General features: G+C 44.0%; 4 protein-coding genes and 1 non-coding gene across 12 annotated transcripts; 3 read left to right on the forward strand and 2 right to left on the reverse strand.

Annotated features, from left to right (window-relative positions):
* Window positions 1-799: 799 nt before the first annotated feature.
* On the forward strand, window positions 800-871 carry Trnat-ugu (transfer RNA threonine (anticodon UGU)). Its single transcript has one exon. It is a non-coding gene; the product is annotated as a tRNA-Thr (tRNA).
* A 2,142-nt stretch (window positions 872-3,013) lies between these two features.
* On the reverse strand, window positions 3,014-6,130 carry LOC128252152 (uncharacterized). The gene is made up of 5 exons (XM_052979650.1): window positions 5,569-6,130; window positions 5,292-5,499; window positions 4,678-4,864; window positions 4,500-4,616; window positions 3,014-4,130 (listed from the first exon to the last, which is right to left on the reverse strand). Exons 1-5 carry the CDS (start codon window positions 5,767-5,769, stop codon window positions 3,179-3,181), a joined length of 1,665 nt encoding a protein of 554 aa, XP_052835610.1. The 5' UTR covers window positions 5,770-6,130; the 3' UTR covers window positions 3,014-3,178.
* Window positions 6,131-9,830: 3,700 nt separating this feature from the next.
* Window positions 9,831-11,022, forward strand: LOC128252377 (uncharacterized). The gene is made up of 2 exons (XM_052980039.1): window positions 9,831-10,105; window positions 10,879-11,022. Exons 1-2 carry the CDS (start codon window positions 10,022-10,024, stop codon window positions 11,020-11,022), a joined length of 228 nt encoding a protein of 75 aa, XP_052835999.1. The 5' UTR covers window positions 9,831-10,021.
* LOC128252145 (conserved oligomeric Golgi complex subunit 1) lies at window positions 10,081-15,977 on the reverse strand. Of its 4 annotated transcripts, none has more exons than XR_008267287.1 (6): window positions 15,744-15,977; window positions 14,988-15,670; window positions 13,273-14,330; window positions 12,548-13,213; window positions 11,154-11,451; window positions 10,081-11,049 (listed from the first exon to the last, which is right to left on the reverse strand). XR_008267287.1 is itself a non-coding variant. In XM_052979642.1 (6 exons), exons 1-5 carry the CDS (start codon window positions 15,875-15,877, stop codon window positions 12,200-12,202), a joined length of 2,565 nt encoding a protein of 854 aa, XP_052835602.1. In that variant the 5' UTR covers window positions 15,878-15,977; the 3' UTR covers window positions 11,328-11,451; window positions 12,161-12,199. The 4 variants fall into 4 exon arrangements, 3 of the variants coding, with proteins under 3 accessions (XP_052835599.1, XP_052835601.1, XP_052835602.1); XM_052979642.1 differs by lacking the exon at window positions 10,081-11,049 and adding an exon at window positions 12,161-12,223 and having other exon boundaries at window positions 11,328-11,451; XM_052979639.1 differs by lacking the exon at window positions 10,081-11,049 and having other exon boundaries at window positions 11,092-11,451.
* Window positions 15,978-16,918: 941 nt separating this feature from the next.
* Window positions 16,919-19,393, forward strand: LOC128252159 (uncharacterized). Of its 5 annotated transcripts, none has more exons than XM_052979658.1 (4): window positions 16,919-17,045; window positions 17,413-17,639; window positions 18,063-18,929; window positions 18,991-19,391. In XM_052979658.1, exons 2-4 carry the CDS (start codon window positions 17,426-17,428, stop codon window positions 19,185-19,187), a joined length of 1,278 nt encoding a protein of 425 aa, XP_052835618.1. In that variant the 5' UTR covers window positions 16,919-17,045; window positions 17,413-17,425; the 3' UTR covers window positions 19,188-19,391. The 5 variants fall into 5 exon arrangements, with proteins under 5 accessions (XP_052835618.1, XP_052835619.1, XP_052835620.1 ...); XM_052979659.1 differs by having other exon boundaries at window positions 16,920-17,061; window positions 18,991-19,392; XM_052979660.1 differs by having other exon boundaries at window positions 16,925-17,074; window positions 18,991-19,393.
* The last annotated feature ends 567 nt before the right edge of the window (window positions 19,394-19,960 follow it).

The following is a 19,960-nucleotide window of genomic DNA, read 5'->3' on the forward strand; positions in this document are numbered from 1 at the left end:
GAGTATTTGCCTTTGGTCTTAAGACCGAGCAACTCGAGTGAATTATGACCCCTGGTTAAGTGAGTGCTTTAAGGAAAATGCTGGGCTACTGGGCACATAACTAAATATTTATACGGAAAGTGTTTAAGCCACACACATTAGAAAAATAATAGCTGCAGTGCAGTGAAGCCATGTCGGTCAGTTTTGTTGTGACACAAGCCACATTTTTACCTTCGTATTTGAGCCTGTGGTTTCCATTTCCCCCACCTGTCACCGCAAATGAGTTTGCCAAAGATCACACAAGATTTCGATGCGTACAATTAATTTCATTGATGGCGCCAATTACTTTTGCGGTGTCTGGCTTCCAATCGCAGATACATCTCAGGTGATGACGCTGCTGAAGTGTGGCAGCTTATTCAGTTCAGGCAATTGATTTGCCAATTTGCCAAATAAACAGACTCCAGCGAGTGAGTGCTGTGCTGTGTTTGCCTCAGTGCGCCAGTCTATCAATTACCGACACAACGAGACGCAGGACAGACAGTTGCGAAAATTGAAAACTGCATCTCGGGCAGCTGCTAATTGGGGTCCATCTCCAGCTCCACAGTTTTAATTAGCCAACGCAGCTGAGTGATTGCCCAAATGAATGGATACATGTGTACCTTTCGGTGTCACTCGAATCTCGAAACTCGAGCAGTTATCAGTTGACAACTGTTTAAACACATGTTTATTGTTCGTTTTTGGCAGGGCGTTACTTCTTTACGCCGATGGAGTATGAAATAAGGTAGCTTTAATTGAGTTTTTCTCCGCCCGTCAAACGTGAGCCTCTTTAGCTCAGTGGCAGAGCACTGGTCTTGTAAACCAGGGGCCGTGAGTTCAATTCTCACAAGAGGCAAAGGTCAACGCACTCTTTTGCATATGTTTTTTTTTTCGTCACCCCAAACTATTTTCTGATTCCAGCATATTTCAAGCTTGATTGAACTGCTGCAGCCCGGCTTTCGGGGGTCTTCAATCAGAAGTTGACATGTTCGTTATTTGACTTATGCAGGCGGGGGGATCGTTTGCCGCCGACTTCCGAATTTCCGTTCCCCCGCTTAGCCAAGTCAATTGACTGACGGCTCCGATTTCTCCTCGTGTCACTGCTTCCACTGATTTCGCTGTTCTGACAGTGGAAGAAAGTGGGTCGTATTTTAAAAAAATAAATACAACTAAGTAAGGATAAAAAAATAGTGGTAAGTTAACCAAGCGAAATTGTGATCGACTTAGTTTAAACAACATTTGAAGATGTTAGAGCCTTGGCTCAAGCTGTATATATTTATATAAAATATTATGCTGAGCAACCTCACCCGGAAACCTTACCCATATAACATACACATTATATTTTTTTCAAATCAAAATCGGACAGTAATTGCTTAGGGCTTTATAAAAAAAAAAACTACACATATTGACTTAAACTTAAACTGCAAGGATATACAAAAAGTTATGTTAATGTACTTAAGAATGTTGAATAATAACTATATAATAGCTTATATATATCTACCAAAAAAGAAAACAAAATTTAAATTAAGCTAAAAAATAGAAAACGCTTAAGCGATTTGTTTCGTTAATGTTAAAATGATAATTATAATGACAAATCATTTGGGGTGCCTAACATTTTTTTTTCGATAAATTGTCCATTTTGGCCGTCACCTGATTCCCGAGCCACCGAGATGCAATAATTTGTGATGCCGTTGACATTTCACTCCTGCAGCCCGAATCCTCCTGCTTTTGACGGGCTCCCACAATCACACGCACAGTGAGTGAACCGCATGCCGAACGATTCACTTCCGCCGAGATCCTTTGGCAACTTCATCATGCGCATATTCACAGTTCATAAAACCGAACGGAGGGTGGGGATGTGATGGGATGGGATGGTATAGGGTGCGATGGGACGGGAGGGGACGGGACGGGACGGCACTGACAGCGGCTCAGCAAATCGAAATAAAAATTTATGTGCACATGTTTGAATTTATTGCCCGTCTTTGGGTGCCCGTGCCTGCTATCCCTTCCAGGACTCCCCGTACACCCCGGACACCCCGGACAATCCGGATTCCCCGGACTGAGATCCGGACGCAGATTGCGATTCCTTCGTGGTGCTCGCTTGCGTGTGTAAATTTTATTCAATCGAATGTGAAATCATATGAGCGCTCTCCACTCATAAACATTTTATTTACCTTTAATTTCGTGAAAAGCTTCTTTTTGTACGGCACCGTGATTTGGCACCCGTTACCCCCCCCAGATGCTTCCACCTTGCCAATTCCGTGCGTGCGATTTTTATGACTAAATAAAATGATTTTTTATTCCGTGGGAGGAGCGCCGGCACGGCGCTTGACGCAAAATGGCAATTCTTTGTTTACCCAATGAAAGTGTTTAGCCATAAAGAAACAGCGACACAATTCCCGTTGAGTTATGGCCCGAATTTCTGCCCAAACTCACACAATATTTTTATAACCAAATTGATGGGATGACGGCGTTAATCAAATGTTGTCGGCAATTGTTTTTTGAATGTTGCTTGGCCTGTGGATATTTGGAAGAGATTTGTGACATGTCCTTGACCCAGGGCATACAAAATGTAACCAAAATAACTACAAGAGATTTGTTAAATGAAAGTGAAATTTCAATTCAATTCGAAGCTATCAATCATGCTGCCTCAAAAAAGAGCAGCATCTTAATAAAATTAGGATTTTAACTCTGTTCACTACAGAGAAAAAAACATCTCTTTAATTTATTGTTCTTCAAATTTAAACAATCATGTAGAATATAGAGTGATAGGATTTATTTCATGCGCATCCATCAACGATTTTATACAAAGCATTTAAAAGGCAAGTTAAGCCGACAAAAATCTAAAAGTTTCTTTTGCTCCATTTCAAAATATATAAATATGGCAATAACTTTTCTTATACTTTTATAAGCATCATATTATTTACTTTATATCAAAAGGCAGACAAATAATTCAAACAAATAATGAGCCTGTGATGTGGAGCATAGAAATGTTCATCGGTTTTTATACTTCAGCAATTTCTTTATTTGATAAGTGCACATTGACATTGTTCTGAGAAGCGGAGGTAGTGGGCGGCATTCAAGAAGCATTTAAAGGGCAAATTAAAGCGAAAGAAACCAGACTAGATTATTCCATATGGCCAAGGGGCCTTGGGCCCAGCACTCAGTTCTCCTTGGACAGGGCGACGAACAGATCGCGGGCGTAGCGCCGCACGGCCTTGCCGTTGTGGTTCTGGGGGATCTCGTCCGCGAACTGGACGCCGGCGCGCATCTGCTTCTGGATGTCGGGCAGCCGCTTGGCCACGTGGTCGATCACCTGCTGGGCGGTGAGGCTGGCGTTGTCCTCGCGCACGACCAGGGCACCGGGCACGTCGCCCTGGGTCTCGTCGTAGACCCCGATCACGCACACACGCTTCACCTCCGGCAGCTCGTCGATGACCGCCTCCACCTCGGCGGGCCACATCTGCAGACCCTTCCACTTGAGCACCTCCTTCTTGCGGTCCGTCATGTACAGGTAGTCGTCTTCGTCGAAGTAGCCCATGTCGCCGGTTTTGAACCAGCCCTCCTCATCCCGCACCTCCTTAGTGGCGGCGGGGTCCGCGAAGTATCCGTTCCAGTTGAAGCCGTTGTGCACGACGATCTCGCCGGTCTGGTTGACCCCCAGTTGGTTGCCCTCGTCGTCCAGGATCTTGATCTTGGTGCCGGGCAGGGGGTTGCCCGCAGCAGTGAGCTTCAAGTGGCCGTGGTTGAACGCGATGAAGCCCACCTCGGTCATGCCGTACGATGAGTTGAGCACTCCGTTGGGCGCCAGCTTCTTGATCCGCTCCACCGTGGCCTGTGTCATCCGTCCGCCGCCGAAGTTCAGCTTCGTCAGGCTGACCATCTTGTCCGGCGTGGCCGTGGGGCAGTCCAGCAGCGAACAGCAGTGCTCGGGGGGAATCAGGGCGTAGGTGATGCTGTACTTGCTTACCAGGTGCACAAAGTACTCGGCGGAGAAGGGTTGGCTGCTGATGATGCGGGTGCAGCCGTTCACCGTGCTGAAGATGGTGGCCCACAGCCCAGTGATCCAGTCCAAGCTGGCCGAAATGAAGATGGTGTCGTGGCCATTGACAAAACTGCGGGTAACCAAAAAAAAATATTAAGTTTGGCACACACAAAATATTAATAATTGTAATGGAAGCTCTGGCAATTGAACATTCAAGTAAAATAAGTTACTGATTAAAGGCAGTGACATTTTTGGAAACATATTTTTCATTCATTGGAAGACTCGGGTTTTTAACGAAGTAGTCAAATATTAACTCATATTCGGTAAAAATATAAGCTCTTATCACCTACGTATGTGAAGATTAAACAGAACAATTTACAAAAGTTAAGGGCAATGCCATTGTCTTCTCCCCTTGAAAACAAAGAAACTTTAACCAATTTTTGATTTAAATCTTGTACAAACACTTTCAAAAATACTTTTGAAATTTTAAGAAACTTACACTGTCTCCTGGCTCAATATATCATTGGAGATGCACACAGCCTTGGGCATTCCAGTGGTTCCCGATGAGGTGAGGATCGCCACTGTCTGCTTGGGTCCCTCTTTCAGAGGTGTTGGCCTAATAAATGTGCAATATAAATATCCTAAACTCAAAAAACTAGTCTGTACTTGATACTCACTGGTAGAAGAACTCCGTCTTGGTGGGATGCAGCAGATCCTGAATGCTGAGCACACCATCCCTAGTTCCGGTGGTTAAAATTATCTCTGGGTTGAATTCGCTGGTAGCCGAGTATAGTTTCTCATAATGATCAGCATCGGTGAAGATTATCTTTGGCCTAGAGATATTATACAAGTGCTTAAGGGTGGCTGCAAGTTATTAAAAAAATAATTAGTCTTTATTTAGAAGATGGTGTTGTGTAGGTAAAGTGTTATATTAATTCATATAAATATAAAAATGGAGTAATAAAAACAAATATTTCCCTGTTGAATTCAAAATTGTATATTAAGTATTAATAATTAAATATTTAAACATAATATTTAGTACAAGGCATATTAATATTTAATTACTTAAAATGTGAAGAATGTATAATTTAAAACGGTTCATTTTATAATCAATTTAAATTAAATTTTCAGATATATAAATCAATTCCAGAAATAGTCAATTGAAAAATTAAAAAGGGTTAATCTTTTTATATATTAAATAACCAAATAATGGATAAAAATCAAAATTGAAAAAAAAATATATTTGATTTGTAGTATGGAAACCAATTAAGTTTCAGGTGTCAATACGTACATTCTTCGAGAATAGGGTTCGCCGACTGGAAGGGGGTGCCATGGAAGAAACAGGCCACGGCCGTGGGCATTATGTAGGTGGTGTTCCTGGCGGAGATGCCGATGATGTCCTTGTGGTCAAGACCGCGGCTCTTCAGGTGCTGGGCGATGCGAATGGCCCAGGTGAGGGCCTGCTGGAAGGTGACCTCAACGCCCTCGGAGTCCGAAATCTACGGATCGTCCATCGATTAATGGTGTCCTGGAGGGGGGAGTGGCAAAACGGATCCCATTTCACTCACCTGGCACACGTTCTTGGGCCAGTTGCGCATGTTCTTGAAGATGATGCGACCCAGGGAGGTCTCCGGCTTGAAGGGGCTGTTCTGCGGAATACCCTTCCAGATCTTGTTCTCCGCATCGTAGCTGCACGGTAACTTGGACATTTTAGCTGCAACAAAGTCTGAATGCACACCTGGAAGATCGGCCACTATCTGGGGAGCCATTCGCTCGGGGGGCTACTTATAAAGACACGGATCCCCAAGGGGCTTATCTGGGCCGATAAGCATGGCCTAGGCTAAGTGCAAGGTATCAATGAAAGATAAAACCAATCTTGACCAAAGTTGACCACATGAGTCGCCTTTTTGCATATATTTACTGAAACTTATCTGATAGCTTGCACTGGGCTCTTTAATTGAAGGGTGTCCTCAGGCGTGATAAGAGTTATTAATTTTGGCCAATTGCCAGTCAATGGCAACGACCCTACTGGCTGAAGGTTTTATCTTTGTTCCGGGTTGTGGACTTCCTTTTATCTGGCTGTCTTATGTAATGTTATGGCACAGCAAGAGACCAGTTCTATTTGGTAATTAACTTAAACGCTTTATACAATGCTTAACAGAGATAAGTATTGTACAAGTTTTATACAACTAAGACTCTATGGCGCTAGAAGGGTTATTTTAAAACTTATGAATACTGTAAAACCCTTTGAAAGTCTATCTTAAATTTGGTAGTTTAACTTTGGACTTTGCACAAAAATACCTCATGACTCCCAAAATGCCCGATCCCAGAAACGGAACGGAAAGTTTGAGGATATATTTCCAACGTTTAATTAGTCACCAGTGGATTATCGGCATAGACAAGCGCTTTTAAGGTGTTTATTTCGGGCTACTTTAAGATATATTTGACCATTTCATTTCGATATGAATACAACATGATAGCCCATTTAACAGCGCCATGATAATTCGGGAAATTCCACCAAACGCGAAATCTACCCAAATCAGTCCAATTGAATGGGTTTTTCTGGCGGCGAGCTCTATCTCAATGCTTTCCATACATTTTGGCTTTTATTATCCCTTTTCTGCGCTGCGGCTGACAAAAAGTTGGTGCAGCGAAAACGTTATTTAAATACCTTGGCGAAAAAGTTCGCTTGCAAGATATTTGCAAACATCTGTTTCCTGATTTTCCAGCAATGGCAGCCGGCAGAGAAAATCAACTTTCCGTTCCCGGTGGCACGTGAACTAAAACCCAATTCTGTGGCAAGGCTGCCGATGATGAAGTTAGGTTGTGGATGAAGTTCCCGTTGCAGCAGACTCGTGGTTGCTCTTCCCCATAAATAGTTTTTATCGGGGTAAATATTTCTAGGTATTTTTCATTTAACGTCTTTCAATGTAGTTTATTATTATTTGGAATAAATCGTTAAACGACTGATCTAATCGCAATCGAATAAAAGTTGGCAAACAGAACTGGTCATATGAGTATTAACAAAATATGTACATTTAGCTACTAAGCCCATGCTTACAGTTCGGGCTTAATGACGATAGCCAAATAGGATTTTGATAAGGTTGCGCTGGGGACTTATGTGCCCGACATTACTGCACTTTGATTTGATTGAGCTAATCTTATCGGGCTGTAATTATAAGTACCGAATTAATTTTCGCAAGCCCAAACTATCGCTGGCAGACGTCATAATGGGCGGGAATTACCTAAAGTAAGAGGAAATGGAATTTGATAATCGGGACAGGGCTATCTAAGGGTATTCCGCAGCCAGACTTTGGCGGCAGAACTATGTACCTTTGCTGGCACTGAATGGAACTATTCTTGGTGGCCGCGGCTCTTGTTCGATTTTCGGGACACAGTACTTTAAGGGCCGACCATTCGGAAGATATTCGCGGTTTCAGTGAGTTGGGTATTCTTATGGCGGCTAACTAACTGGCTAACTGGCTAAGGTAGTTGTTTGGGTTTCCCGCCCAGTGATTCCATCGCCATCCGTCGGGGCTTTTCTTTATTTTCCTTCCGTGAACTGCTGGCTGTGCAACTTATTCGCATTCTGTTGCAGGAACTACTTTTTGCTGCAGCTCCGCCTCTTGCAGTTCAGTGTGTTATTATGCACTGGTTTTTCCTATTCCTATTTCTATTTCTATTCCTATTTCTATTCCTTTTCTTTTTTTTTCTGTGTCGCTTCTTTTTGGCCCCGTTTCCTTTGGCTGCTTTTCCTTTTGCTGCTGCTGCACACAAGTTTTTCATTTGTAATTCAAGATGTCAGTCAGCTGGGAGAACCAAAACTTAATTAAAGTTCCGCACTTTTGCAGAGCCAACTCCTTACTTATCCCGGCCATCTCCCGCCGTCCCGCCGTCCCGCCATCCCGCTTTTCCGTATGTATTTAGCCAGTCCCAGAAAGTCCGCCCATTTCGTTTAAATTCAAAGTGCCCGTCCAGCATCCCATGCATTCTCCTCGCTGCTCCTGGGGGTTATCTTTCAGGTGCAAGTTTCGCCTGCGGCACCTGCAGCAAATGTCCGAAGCTGCGACTTTGTTGGCCTCGCCTCCGGATGGGGATCATCCAGGAGCTCCTCCACCCAGAACCCTTAAAACAGAGCATGTGTGAGCGTAATTTCATGAGCTTATTTCATACTTTTCACTTCTAATTTGGTTTCATGCTCGTTGCCATGAGCAGATTTCGACTTGTTGAGTTCTCCTCGGTGCTTTCAGTTTCATCGGATGATATCGGTTTCGCCAACGACGCGCCATATAAAACATCTAATTTAATTAGCTGACATCCTCTCTTTTTTTCTCACTCTCTGTCGCCCGCTGAGCAAAACATCTGTCGGAGGAAAATGGGGAAAACTGAGGAAACCGGAGGAAACCGGAGGAAAAGCTGCAGAAAAAGTGGAAGGTCTCATTATGTATGCATTGAGTTTCCAGTGTCCGGTGGCAGCGACAGAGAATCTTTTTGATAACTGTAATTAGCATATGAAGAAATTCAGACTCGGTCAGTTTTCTTTGGAACGCAGGCAGGTGGAAAGCCGTCAAATGTATTCCATTCCAATTAGGATGCCACCTGGTGAACTGGTGTGGTAATTAAAGAACAGCCTTAAATAAAATATGCACAGTTTTGCTTGCCGGATTAAAGACATTAAATTTATGTTGAAGTTTATTTGTAGAAAATACTAAGTCGATTACGTTTACACATAATGGTGAATTTCAAAATCTAGATAATTGTTTATGGCAAAAGTTTGCAACTTTATTTTAAGATTTTATTTCCTAAAATACTGGGAAATTACGGAGATATGTGGTGTCTTCGGAGGATGAAAAAGGTAATAAAAGTTGAAAGTATTTTCTATCCCTAAGATCTTTAACAAAAATACAACCTTTTACTGGATATTTTTAAAATTGTGTATTATCAAATAAGGAAAAAAAAGTCTTACACTGGTATAGCCTCATAAACATGTTTATTTATTTGCTTAAACATACAAAAATAAATTAAACTAGTTTTATGGCAATAGCTTTTAAAATCAGGAAATAACGGGAGTGGAAATGTAAATGATCGTACCAAATTAAAGTAATTGCATGGGATAGTTTTAATTTGCAAGTTCTTTGCTTGTCGATTCATTAACTCTAATTAATTGTAAAGTCAACGCTGTTAATCCCCCAGTATATCCACATAATCCAACCATTCCTGCCCCTATCAACGTTTTCAATCGCCCTTATGGCCATTTCTTTCCCATCGAAATCCCAAAATCTCTCTTAGCCGCTGCAATCTCCCTCGATTCTCGTTGCATCTATAAATACCGCCCTGTTGCACTGCTCGTATCTTCGTATCTGTGGGATTCGCAACTGAGCCGTGGGATTACCGACGTATACGTATACGTATACGTTTTGCCCTCCGTTGGCGACAGAAACCAGAAATGCGAGAGGTGGCCAATGTCAATGCCGTGGCCTTGGGGACTGGTGGACGGGTGAATGGGTGGGTGGTGGAGCGGGTCGTGTATGGCCAAATGCAAATGCAGAAACCGAAACAGAATCGAAACGAAACGAAACAAAAGTGCCAAATAGAGGAGGGGAAGCACTACAAAATAATCCAACAGTCGCCGCGAGAGAACCACTTCCCACATTTCTTCCGGCCGCAAGAGAGGTGCTAGGGCGATGATTAAATCAGTTAAGAGCCATTGGCCACTGCAGCCCGTGGCCAAATCCCCCGGCCATGCCGTCCTCACCTCGGAAAGCCAGCCAAAGCCAAAAACATTGGCGCCTTCCCTTCCCTTCCGCTTCCCGCCTTTGGCTGTTGCCCATTCTGTGTTTTGCTCTCTACGTTTATTTTGGCCTTCTTTCCTGGCCAATGATTTCATTTCATGCATTTCGCTTTGCGGCAATGGCGATGCTTATTAGTTGCAATTTGCCAGCTGTGGCCAAAGTTTGCTCGTGCCGAAAGCCAAACTAAACCAAATAAATTTAATAATTGCTGTCCTGAGAAGTTGATAGGATGGGTAAAAATAAAGGCGGTGGCGGCGGAGGAGGAGGTGGTGGAGGGGGTGGGGGTGGAGGAGGCGGCGGTGGCGGTGGCAATGTAAGCAATATTTGTGTTATGCAACTTGCGCACTAATTGTGAGTCTAACTACTTAATATCTTCATCTAAGTGCTTATTCTGTTTAGTGCCAACAAAGAAATAAGCTTCTTAGTGGCCATTTAAAAAACTTTACATTTTTAACGGACTTAATCATTTTCAAATCTTGAAAGCTGTTTTAAATAAGTGGTTACACTGATAAACAAAACATCTGACTATTGAATTTAAAATTGTATATTTAAATTAAATATTGAACCATATCTTTAAATACAATGCACATAAAATTGCTTAAAATTAAATCATAAAATATTTAAATTAATGTAGAACATTTGAGATTTTATTTGATAAAAATTTATTTTATTTAAGTTTAATTTGGTTTAAGTTTAAATAACACTTTCAGATATTAAAATTTAATTCGAAAATAGTCAAATAAAAGTTTTAAATAGTTTCATATTTAAAAGAAGAAGTAGAAGTATATACTCAAAAACATTATAAAGCAATTTTAAATAAGTGACAATGTTACTTGCAATGGACTTAATAAGATCCCTTCTTCAACTTAAATGGATAGATTATGGACATTATAATTCGTTTTCACGTTGAACATGTTTATGTAATTAAGAAACTTCAAACCCTTTGGAACCGCTCTCATTGCAATTCCGTCATTACTAACCTTTTTCTCATTTACTGACTTTGCCCGGCTACTTTAAACAACCGTGGCTCATTATTTGCTCGGTCCCAGCTCAAAGCGAAATCTTTCCGTGTTTCTTTGCCCACAGAAAAAGGGCGGTGGTGGAGGAGGTGGAGCCGGCGGTGGAGCCGGAAATAAAAACAAAGGCGGCGACGGCGACAAAGGTGGAGCCAAGAAAGGACAGGACCAAAAGGCAGCCGCAGGCGGTGGCAAGAAAGGAGGCAAGAAATAGCATCGGTGGCAACAGCAACAGCAACAGCTACGGCAACATCAAAGCGCATTAAAAATTACAAGTTTAGAGTTAAGGGGAAATTAAAACTGATATCAGGGAATATGTATCTATAATATATGTGAATTGCTTACAATTACTAGGCGGTGTCCGCCCATTTTACAAATATGTTTGGATAAAGGTTAAACATTTTGAATGCTCGGCCTAACAATGGAACAGCGGATGGGGAGACAGTGTTCGGTGTTCCCATCCGCATTCCACTTGGATGCACTTCACAGGCCACTTGATTTGACTGTTCTAGCGAAACCACTCCTGGGACATCCCGAAGAAGGAAGCGGCACTCGATTTGGATCTGCTACTGTCTCCCTTGCGGGCTCCATTGGCCCCTGAGCCAGACTTCCTCGTCGGTGTCGTCGTCGTCGTTGTCGCCGGCTAAGGGTGAAAGCAGAGAGCAGAGATAGAGGGATGAGGAGAAATGTTATTAATTAATTAGGACTATTAATTGGTAGTTTGTCTGATTAATCTGTTAATTTGCGGTTGGACTCTCAGATTTATGGCGAGCAACAAACGGCAAACCGAAAGCAGACATACACAATTAGGGAGCGATTTATACGGCGGAGATCGCAGTTGTAATTAACAAAACATGCGAGTAACGGCCAAGGAGCCGCGCCCATAAATTAACATTTGCCCAGCGATTTGATTTCAATAATTGCAGCGATTCATTAATTAGCATCTAAGGCACTCGCACACGCGGTCATAATATATACACAATCAGTTTGCCAATGTTCTGGCCACCCACTTGGGAAGTTCGCTTTGGGTTTCAAGCGGAACTTTTGCCAAGCACTTGCGGGCGAAGTGGGGAACTGGGGAAGTGGAGAAGCAGCAGCAGCATTGGTCCGGCGGAAAGTTGCACCTAATTAAAATTTGTCTTGCGGCATTCTGGTTTATTTATTGCTGGACGGACCAAATTAGTTTAATTAAACTGCTGCTTCAGCTTGAAGGGCTTTCCGAACTCGGAAATGAAGTATCCAATAAGTGCAGGGAGGGGGGGCAATTCTGACCACTCTGAATATTGGTTAAACAACTATAATCATGCAGCATGCAAACGTGGAATGATAACAAAATATCAACTATCAAATACCATTCCTACCCAACCAGAGCAAACGGTGAAACTATTGACTTAGGATTGCAATCGAAAGAAATCCTAGGAAAGAAACATGGGAACAGACAATTATAACTCGATAAAGTTTATACAGATATGAAAGAAGATATATATCAGGGCTGCGGGCTCTTTTTTTGTCCTAATTTGTAAATACAATTACCATTTATAATTTGTTGGAAGTAATAAACATTTAAAGTCTTTAGCCATTTTTACCCATAAGAAATATATAATAGATTAAATTAGTAGCTATTTTGCTTGTAACAACATAATATGATTTCTGATAGTTTTGAGTAATACAAATTAAATTAAACTATTTATTTTAAATAAAAACCCGACAGCCCCGTATTTTATCAGCTTTTTACTTACTTTCTCGGCTGGCTCTTGTGCCAGGGATTTCCGTTCGACGCCAGTGGCCCTTCCGGCAGCTTGGGGCATTACAATGGGCAGTAGGGGGAACCAGAGCGACGTGGATCCGGATGAGCTGAGGCAGAGCACATTGGGATCTGCTTCATGCGCCAATGTGCTGACTGCCGTTGAGCCCTGACTTTGAGATGCTGTCGTGGGCGTCAGCACACCCAGTTCGCCCTGCAGTCGGCTAGAAGCTCTAGTCACATGAGCGGTTATGTGCTCGGCAAATAGCTCAAAGTCGAAGGGATCGATGCAGTCGCGCAGCTGGCTCTGCTGGGAGTGGATCTGGTCATAGAGAGCCCTATCCTCGCGGGTCACTGCGAATACGCGCTCCAGGAACTTCAGGTCGAAGTACAACTGCAGGGCAATGTTCTGGCTGGATTTGGTGCACTCCGCTTTGCCCAATCCCTCGTAGTGGGAAAGCAGTTTTCCCAAAAGCCGCTGGATAAAGGCTTGCAATACTTTGGGGGGCAGTGTTTGGGGAACAGCCTGGTTTAAGGCCTGGATCAACTGATGAAGGTACGTTTGCAGTGAAAGGCGCGGCTGGCTGGGAATGCGAATGGTCGACTGAACACTCTGCTCCTGGTCCTCGTCACGCTGCTCCAAAGTTATGGTCTGCCAGAGCTATAACAGATTTTTAAATCTTTAACAAGCAAATGTGTTATTTTATTTAACTTAATTACCGCAAAATCGCTCAGGACGACTTCATGATTGATGACCTTCGGTAACTTTTCCTTGCAATTGTGCCCGGCCAGCACATCATCAACGATCAGTAGCCAGAATGTGAGCATCTCCTCTTCGATGAGCCCGCAAATGCGCTGCCAGTGCTCGATGCCCACTCCGGCCTGGTTGCCAGTCCACTGCCGCCAACTCGAAGGCTGGCAGAAGCAGAGCTTCAAGCTGGGGCACAGTTCCACCAAGGCCAGGCTGTTGCGCAAGGCCAAGAGCAGCGCGGGGCGCTCCCTAAGCTGCAGGCCCTTCAGGTTGGTCAAGTACTCTGTCAGCTGCTCCTCGGCGGTTTCTCGCAGGAACTGGATCAGCGAAACCTTATCCTCTGTCCGCGTCGTCTGCTCCTGAAGCATTACATTCAGCTCCTGAACGATATCCGCAAGGTGTGAGTCGAATTGTTTGCACAGCTCCATGGTAGCGCCATCGTAGCCCTTTGTCCGATTGGCCAGTCGCTTCGGCTGATCACTGAGCGCCGCCGCCAGGCTTAATGGTAGATCGTCGCTCTGCTCCCGCCAAATTTGTTGCGGCGATTGCGACTGACCGGCTTCGATGAGCGAGAGCACCTGCTCGTAGGTCTGCTTCATGGCTGCCGCCCAGCTACTGCGGATGATCTCCCGCACCCTGGCATTGATGAGCGGCACGTACTTCCGGACGTAGAAGTCCAACTGGCTGTGCTTCAGATGCAGCTGCTGTTCCAAGCGTACGAAATCCGGCCGGCCACTAGCCCTGGCCGCCGACTTGATGTCCTGGATGGTCTGCATGTTGCTGACCAACGCGAAGACCTGCTGGAGGTGAGCCGCAGCCAGGGCGTTCATCTTATCCAGCCACTGTTGAAGTGATGCGCCCAGTTGCTCTGGCGTCAGTTGGGGCACCTCAAACTGCGGCCTAAAGCCGGCGATGATTTCCGGCAGCAGGTGAGACAGCTGTCGCTCGCTGCTCTCCATCCGGTTGATACTGGGTGGGCAGGTGGCAGAAGCGCAATCTGCCAGGCGGGCAAAGAGCAGGCTATCACCTGTTGGAGACAACAGATATATCATAAGCATAACTCCTAACACCTTTTAAAGTACAAGAAGTAGGTTTTTGATATGACTTTTAATGTAACTAATACTTTTCAAATCTATAAATGTCGGATTCGTCGCTAAAGCTAGCCCGGCGTTGTGGCGTCGAGTTAAACGGAGCCCTGCGGCTCCTTTGTGCGGAGAAGTACACGGACAAGTTAAAGCAGAAGTCACACGACAGTCGCATTGAGCGCGGCGATTTCTATGGCATCTACTTCTTGGACAAACAGCCGAGCGTCTACATTGTGCTCTTCCACAACCGAGCGACGAGGCACTGCCACACCCTCTGGCCCACAAATGGCACCGATTTCCAGTGCTTCGACGGCATCGACAGGAACTCCACGCTGGTCAGTCTGGGGAAAACGGCCTACTTGACCTGTATGCAGCACCGATCGACCTACACCGACGACTTGCTGGAGGCGTGTGGCGCCAAGTGGTCAAGTCCCCAGCCCATGGTCACAGTAATGCATTACAGGGCAGTGGAAGACACCCGAACAGTGGCCACTTCCTCCGCCAGTGGTCAGTTTCCATGGGAGTGCCTCTTGATCATTTTGATCTTCTCCCTTCTGGTGTGCCTATTCAACAGGTTTCGTTAATAAAAAGTAGCTCACCCAGCAGACACTTGTCCAACAGCTCCACCGTGCTGTTCAGCACGCCCAAGCTGGCCAGGATGCGCTCCTTGACGCGACGTGGCTCCGATGGTCGGCTCTGCAGGCAGTTGAGGAAAGCGGAGGATCGCAGGCCGAGGAAGGTCTTCAGCACAGCACCCAGGTCGCTCTTGTCCAGCAGGAGCAGGCTCTGCAGGCAGTCCACGGCCATTTCGGGTAGAAGTTCCTCCCGCTCAAGGGCGGCCAGCACCGCCTGTTTGATGGTCACATGGAAGGGACGCAGGATCTCCCATTGCTTGCGGGCCACCGGCAGTTTCTGCATCAGGGCACTCTGTCCGTCCAGCTGCAAGCCCGTGCTGATGTGCCGGCTGAAGATGAAGAGCTCGGTGGCGGCGTAGAAGCGGTCGTTGTCCAGGTGCGTCCAGATCAGTTCCGGCAGGGCGGTGAGCAGCTTAATCTGGGCCATGGTGCCGTAGTAGGTCTGCAGCTTCCTGCCGGCCGTCCTCTGCTGCAGTGCCGCCTCCTTGGGACTCTGATTCGTGTTGGACTGGAAGCCCAGGAGCTGCTGCTCGTTTAGGCTGCGGCAGTTGGCCTGCACGTGACGCACTTGCTCCATGAGCGTGCCTGCCGACGTCTGCATTGCCGCAATGGTGTCCGCCGCCTGCAGGAGGTCCCGGTACCGCTCCCTAGGGGATTACAAGTGGCATTTAGTAAGGGGTTCGCGAGCACCTCTGCATGTGCCACATCCACATCACTCACCCGACATGGGTGCGCAGCTCCTCGCGCTTGTTCTCCACCACCGACTGGATCTTCTTGTGCACCTCGTCGATCTCGGACACGCCGTGCTGCTCGAACAGCGTGTCCACATTCAGGTTCAACAGATTGGCCGTCATTTAACTGGAAAATAGGTTTTCATAAACAATAATAGTGTAGGAATAGAGGTGGACAATAGCGGTGGAGAAGCATCGATGCCAACATAGCTCTTATCGATGTTTTCAAAATATCGGTTCTGTCGATGTTTGGCAGAGATTATCCATCCCTAACAATGAGGTGGCTTTTTATTATCTTTTTCCTTCTATTCTTCTGTTAGTTTGACGTTTGGCTTACATTTTTCTGTTAGTTCGACATTTGGCTAACATTTCGTGGTTCGACGTTTGGCTAAAATTTCGTAGTTAGTTTGACGTTTCATGGTTAGCTTGCACGCTTAGCCTCGTTCCACACCATTTCTTGCACACCCTCTGTTAAGATACTTAACATCTGCTGAAATGCAAATATGTGAAAACGTAAAAATGTTAAGAATGGATTTGAACATCCCTAATACAGCTGATATCGGTATCTAACTTTGAAAAATGGTCACATTAAACAGGTCTGTGCAGCCCTTTAATCTTGGCGGGAAAAATATTTGAATTTACGTTGGTTCCTGGTCGGTCCAAAGGCTTAGTAGTTGGGATTTTTAGGGGCCAACACTCCCCCCGACAAAAATTTGTATTCTGGTTTCCATCTGATATTAAGATTGATTTAGAATGCCGATGCAGCTCTAAATTCTTGGCGGAAAACCTTTTAAGTGTAATTGTTGGAGTGCAACATAGATTCAAAAATTAAAATAATCATAATTCGAAATCTAATCTGATGCTATCAGCGAAAAAATTAATAAATATATAGATTGAATTGATGGATTGTATGAAAATATATATTTAAAATGACGGAAAAGTAACTTACAGTTTACATAACAAACTTAGTTGCTTGTATTAAGCGACAATGTCTTTCACGGTAACGGTCATAAAGAGATATGACAACCGATTACCTGGTTCTATTGTCAACCTTTGTTTTTCATCGTATTATCAACGGCACGAGTCCGCCTAAACAAAAACCACCTAAAACCACCTAACGATATCATAAGCAAACAAACCGCAACACTTTTCTTGGAGTCTAGGTCTATCCGAATAAGAGTGTGGGAATAGCGCGCAAGTTCAGTATTTGTTTGTCGTTAGAAATCGTCGGACACGGCCGCAGTTTTTGCTCCGAGCGGGTTTTCAATTCAAATTAGATATCCTCACATCGGTTAATAACAAAAAACGTTTGTTATAAGTGTAACGCTAATATTTATCGCTGAGAAATACTTGCCCTATATTATCTCTACGGAAATCCATTTCCGAGTTTGTTTAAACGGATCAAGTGGTTTATTTGTATTTAGGGGTTTCTTAATTTGACTCAATAAAGCGCTTTATATTCAAATTTGAAACAATAGTTTGGGAAATACAAAAGCATTAAAGTTTTTGGACCTTGATCTGACCTGTTCCTATAGCGATTTTACGTAATATGCTTTCTATTTCGTTAACTGTAACTGAGATAATAAACGTATTTAATTGCTTTGATCTTGAACCGCTGATCTCGGCCGAGAGTGAATTAATTGATCTACCTATTACAGCATCAGCAGCAGAATGTCAGCGAGCAACGACTCGGAAAAGCCACTCAATCCCAACGAGCTCTTGCACATTCCAAAGTGGGTGAATGAGGATTATTTCCTGCCAATCCTCGAAAAAGATGTCAAAAACTTTGACAAAATCGTGACCTTAACGCCCATTGCGGCCACCGCCCCCGGGGAAAACTACACTTCCATTATGATCCGGGTCATTGTGGATATCCTGCTAAAGGGTAATTAAATAAAAATAAATTATTAAAATTGTTTAACTGATGTAATAATATTAAATATGTGGAACTATCATGAACTAGTACTTAAATTTGTTCGAACTGTTTAATTTAATCTGTTGATGAATTAAGACTGGACTTAAACATAAATTTTGTATTATAAGTAAGAGTCTAACATGGTATAGGCGTTGAAATAAATACAAATTGATTTGAGTTCCATTTCGCTTTGAAATCTGCTAAAATGGGAGACAAACTTATTAAAATATATCTTAAAATCAAAGATTGCAAAAGAACTTGTTGTATATAGCTGTAAATAAAATTGTATTTATTAGAGCTAATAGCTTTCTGTTTAAGTCCCTCGAAAGTTCTATAACGAAACTAATTATATAATTTTGATCAAATTAAATTAAATTATAATATTTGTTATAGATGGCAGTGAGCAGCAAGTCTCGTACATTTTAAAAACCATGCTGGAGGCGGATAGTGGCGCGGATGTGGTCAATGGCATGGGTCTGTTTCCCAAGGAAAGGAAAATGTACGAGGTGCACATTCCGCAGTTCGTCAAACTCTACAAGGAGGCAGGCCTGGACATTGAGTTGGCCCCCAAGTGCCTCCATGTGGAGGCCACCGCCGAGCTGATCACCCTGGTATTCGAGGACCTAAGCCGACAGAATTTCAAGAACTTCGATCGGCTCAAGGGCTTTGATCTGGCGCACATGCGCCGAGTGCTCCGGAAACTGGCCGAACTTCATGCCGCCTCAGCGGTGGCCAGGGAACTAAATGGGCCCTACGATCCGCTCTACTCCATTTCCATGTACAACGAGAAGAGTCGCGATCTGTTTGAGACTCTGGGGAAGATGCGACAGGTGCAGTTCCACAAGGCGATGCGCCAGTGGGACCTAGAGGATGCCGAAAAATACATCTCCCAGCTGTGGAGCCCCTCGGAGGTATTCGAAAAGGCCCTGCAGGTGAATCAGGTCGACGAGAAGGAGTTCAATGTGCTGAACCACGGCGACTGCTGGTCCAACAACATCATGTTCAACTACAAGGACAACGGGGAGATAGACAGAACCCTGTTTGTGGACCTGCAGATCGGCAAGTGGGGCAGCCCGGCCCAGGACCTTTGGTACCTGATCACCACATCCGCCTCGCTGGAAATCAAGGTCAAGGAGTTCGACCACTTCATCCGCATCTACCACGAGCGACTGAACGAATGCCTGCTGCTGCTGAACTACTCGAAACCCATTCCTTCGCTCAGGGATATGCACATCATGATGCTGAAGTACGGATTCTGGGGTGGGTTTACTACAGGTCAAGTATATATTATATTGAAATTGCCTAATGTTTTCATTTGCAGGACCCCTAACAGCCTTGGGTGTGATGATGGCCACTCTTATGCCCACGGACAAGGACGCTAACATGAAAATGATAATGGCCACAGGACCCGAGGCCGATGCCGTTCGTTACAGGACCTTTATCAATCCCTACTACGCCAATGCCTTGAAGGTGCTTTTACCGTTTTTCGACAACAAGGGGCTTTTGAAGTGCGCATAGGTTTAACCTACACTGTAGCCAGTTTATTGTGATATCGAATGTCATTAGGGCAAGCAATAAATAATAGTTTCCGTATGAATTCAACAAATTTTTGCCAGTTTCAATTGTAAAATCGCTAGTTCGAACTTTGTACACTAACAAGTCGTTTTAAACAATCAGCATGACTGGCTAAAATGGATACTCGTGCTACGAACTTGGCTTTTTTATAGAGTCGAAATTTTTCTTAAGCTTATACTGAACTCAATGACGTATGTGTCAGCAGCAATGCTTTGCTTTATTTACTGGTGTTACGGATTAATTAACGGAACGAGTATCAATTAATAAACTCAAATAGACTTTGACAAGAGACTAACAATTAACTAAAACTATATTCAGTTTTTATCAATCAAACGAACACTTATTCAGTCGGAAACATTCCATAAAAAAAAGGGCACTCCAAACAGATGACATTGAGAAAAATATTTCCAGTTTCTACGTCATAACGGGGTTTTAATTGATCGCTTTAGTCAGTCTTTATAATTAGGAACACGCAAATAATTCTCGTTCACGGCGCTTGTAAATGGGCGACCATAGAGAGATGGAAATTAGCCATTCAAATGAGGTAAACATTTATGCACTCAGAAAAAAAACCAAGAGTTTTGTTCTTGTTTTAAGTATAAACGCTCATGAAAGTGAGTCAAGTTAGGAAAATTCTTATTTATGTCATAAATTCTGTTTTTAAGAACGTTTCATTCTTAAACCATAATTCTTTATTTAAGAAATTTTTGGTCGAT

The sequence above is a fragment of the Drosophila gunungcola genome, chromosome 3R, assembly GCF_025200985.1.
Source record: "Drosophila gunungcola strain Sukarami chromosome 3R, Dgunungcola_SK_2, whole genome shotgun sequence".
Lineage (NCBI taxonomy): Eukaryota > Metazoa > Arthropoda > Insecta > Diptera > Drosophilidae > Drosophila > Drosophila gunungcola.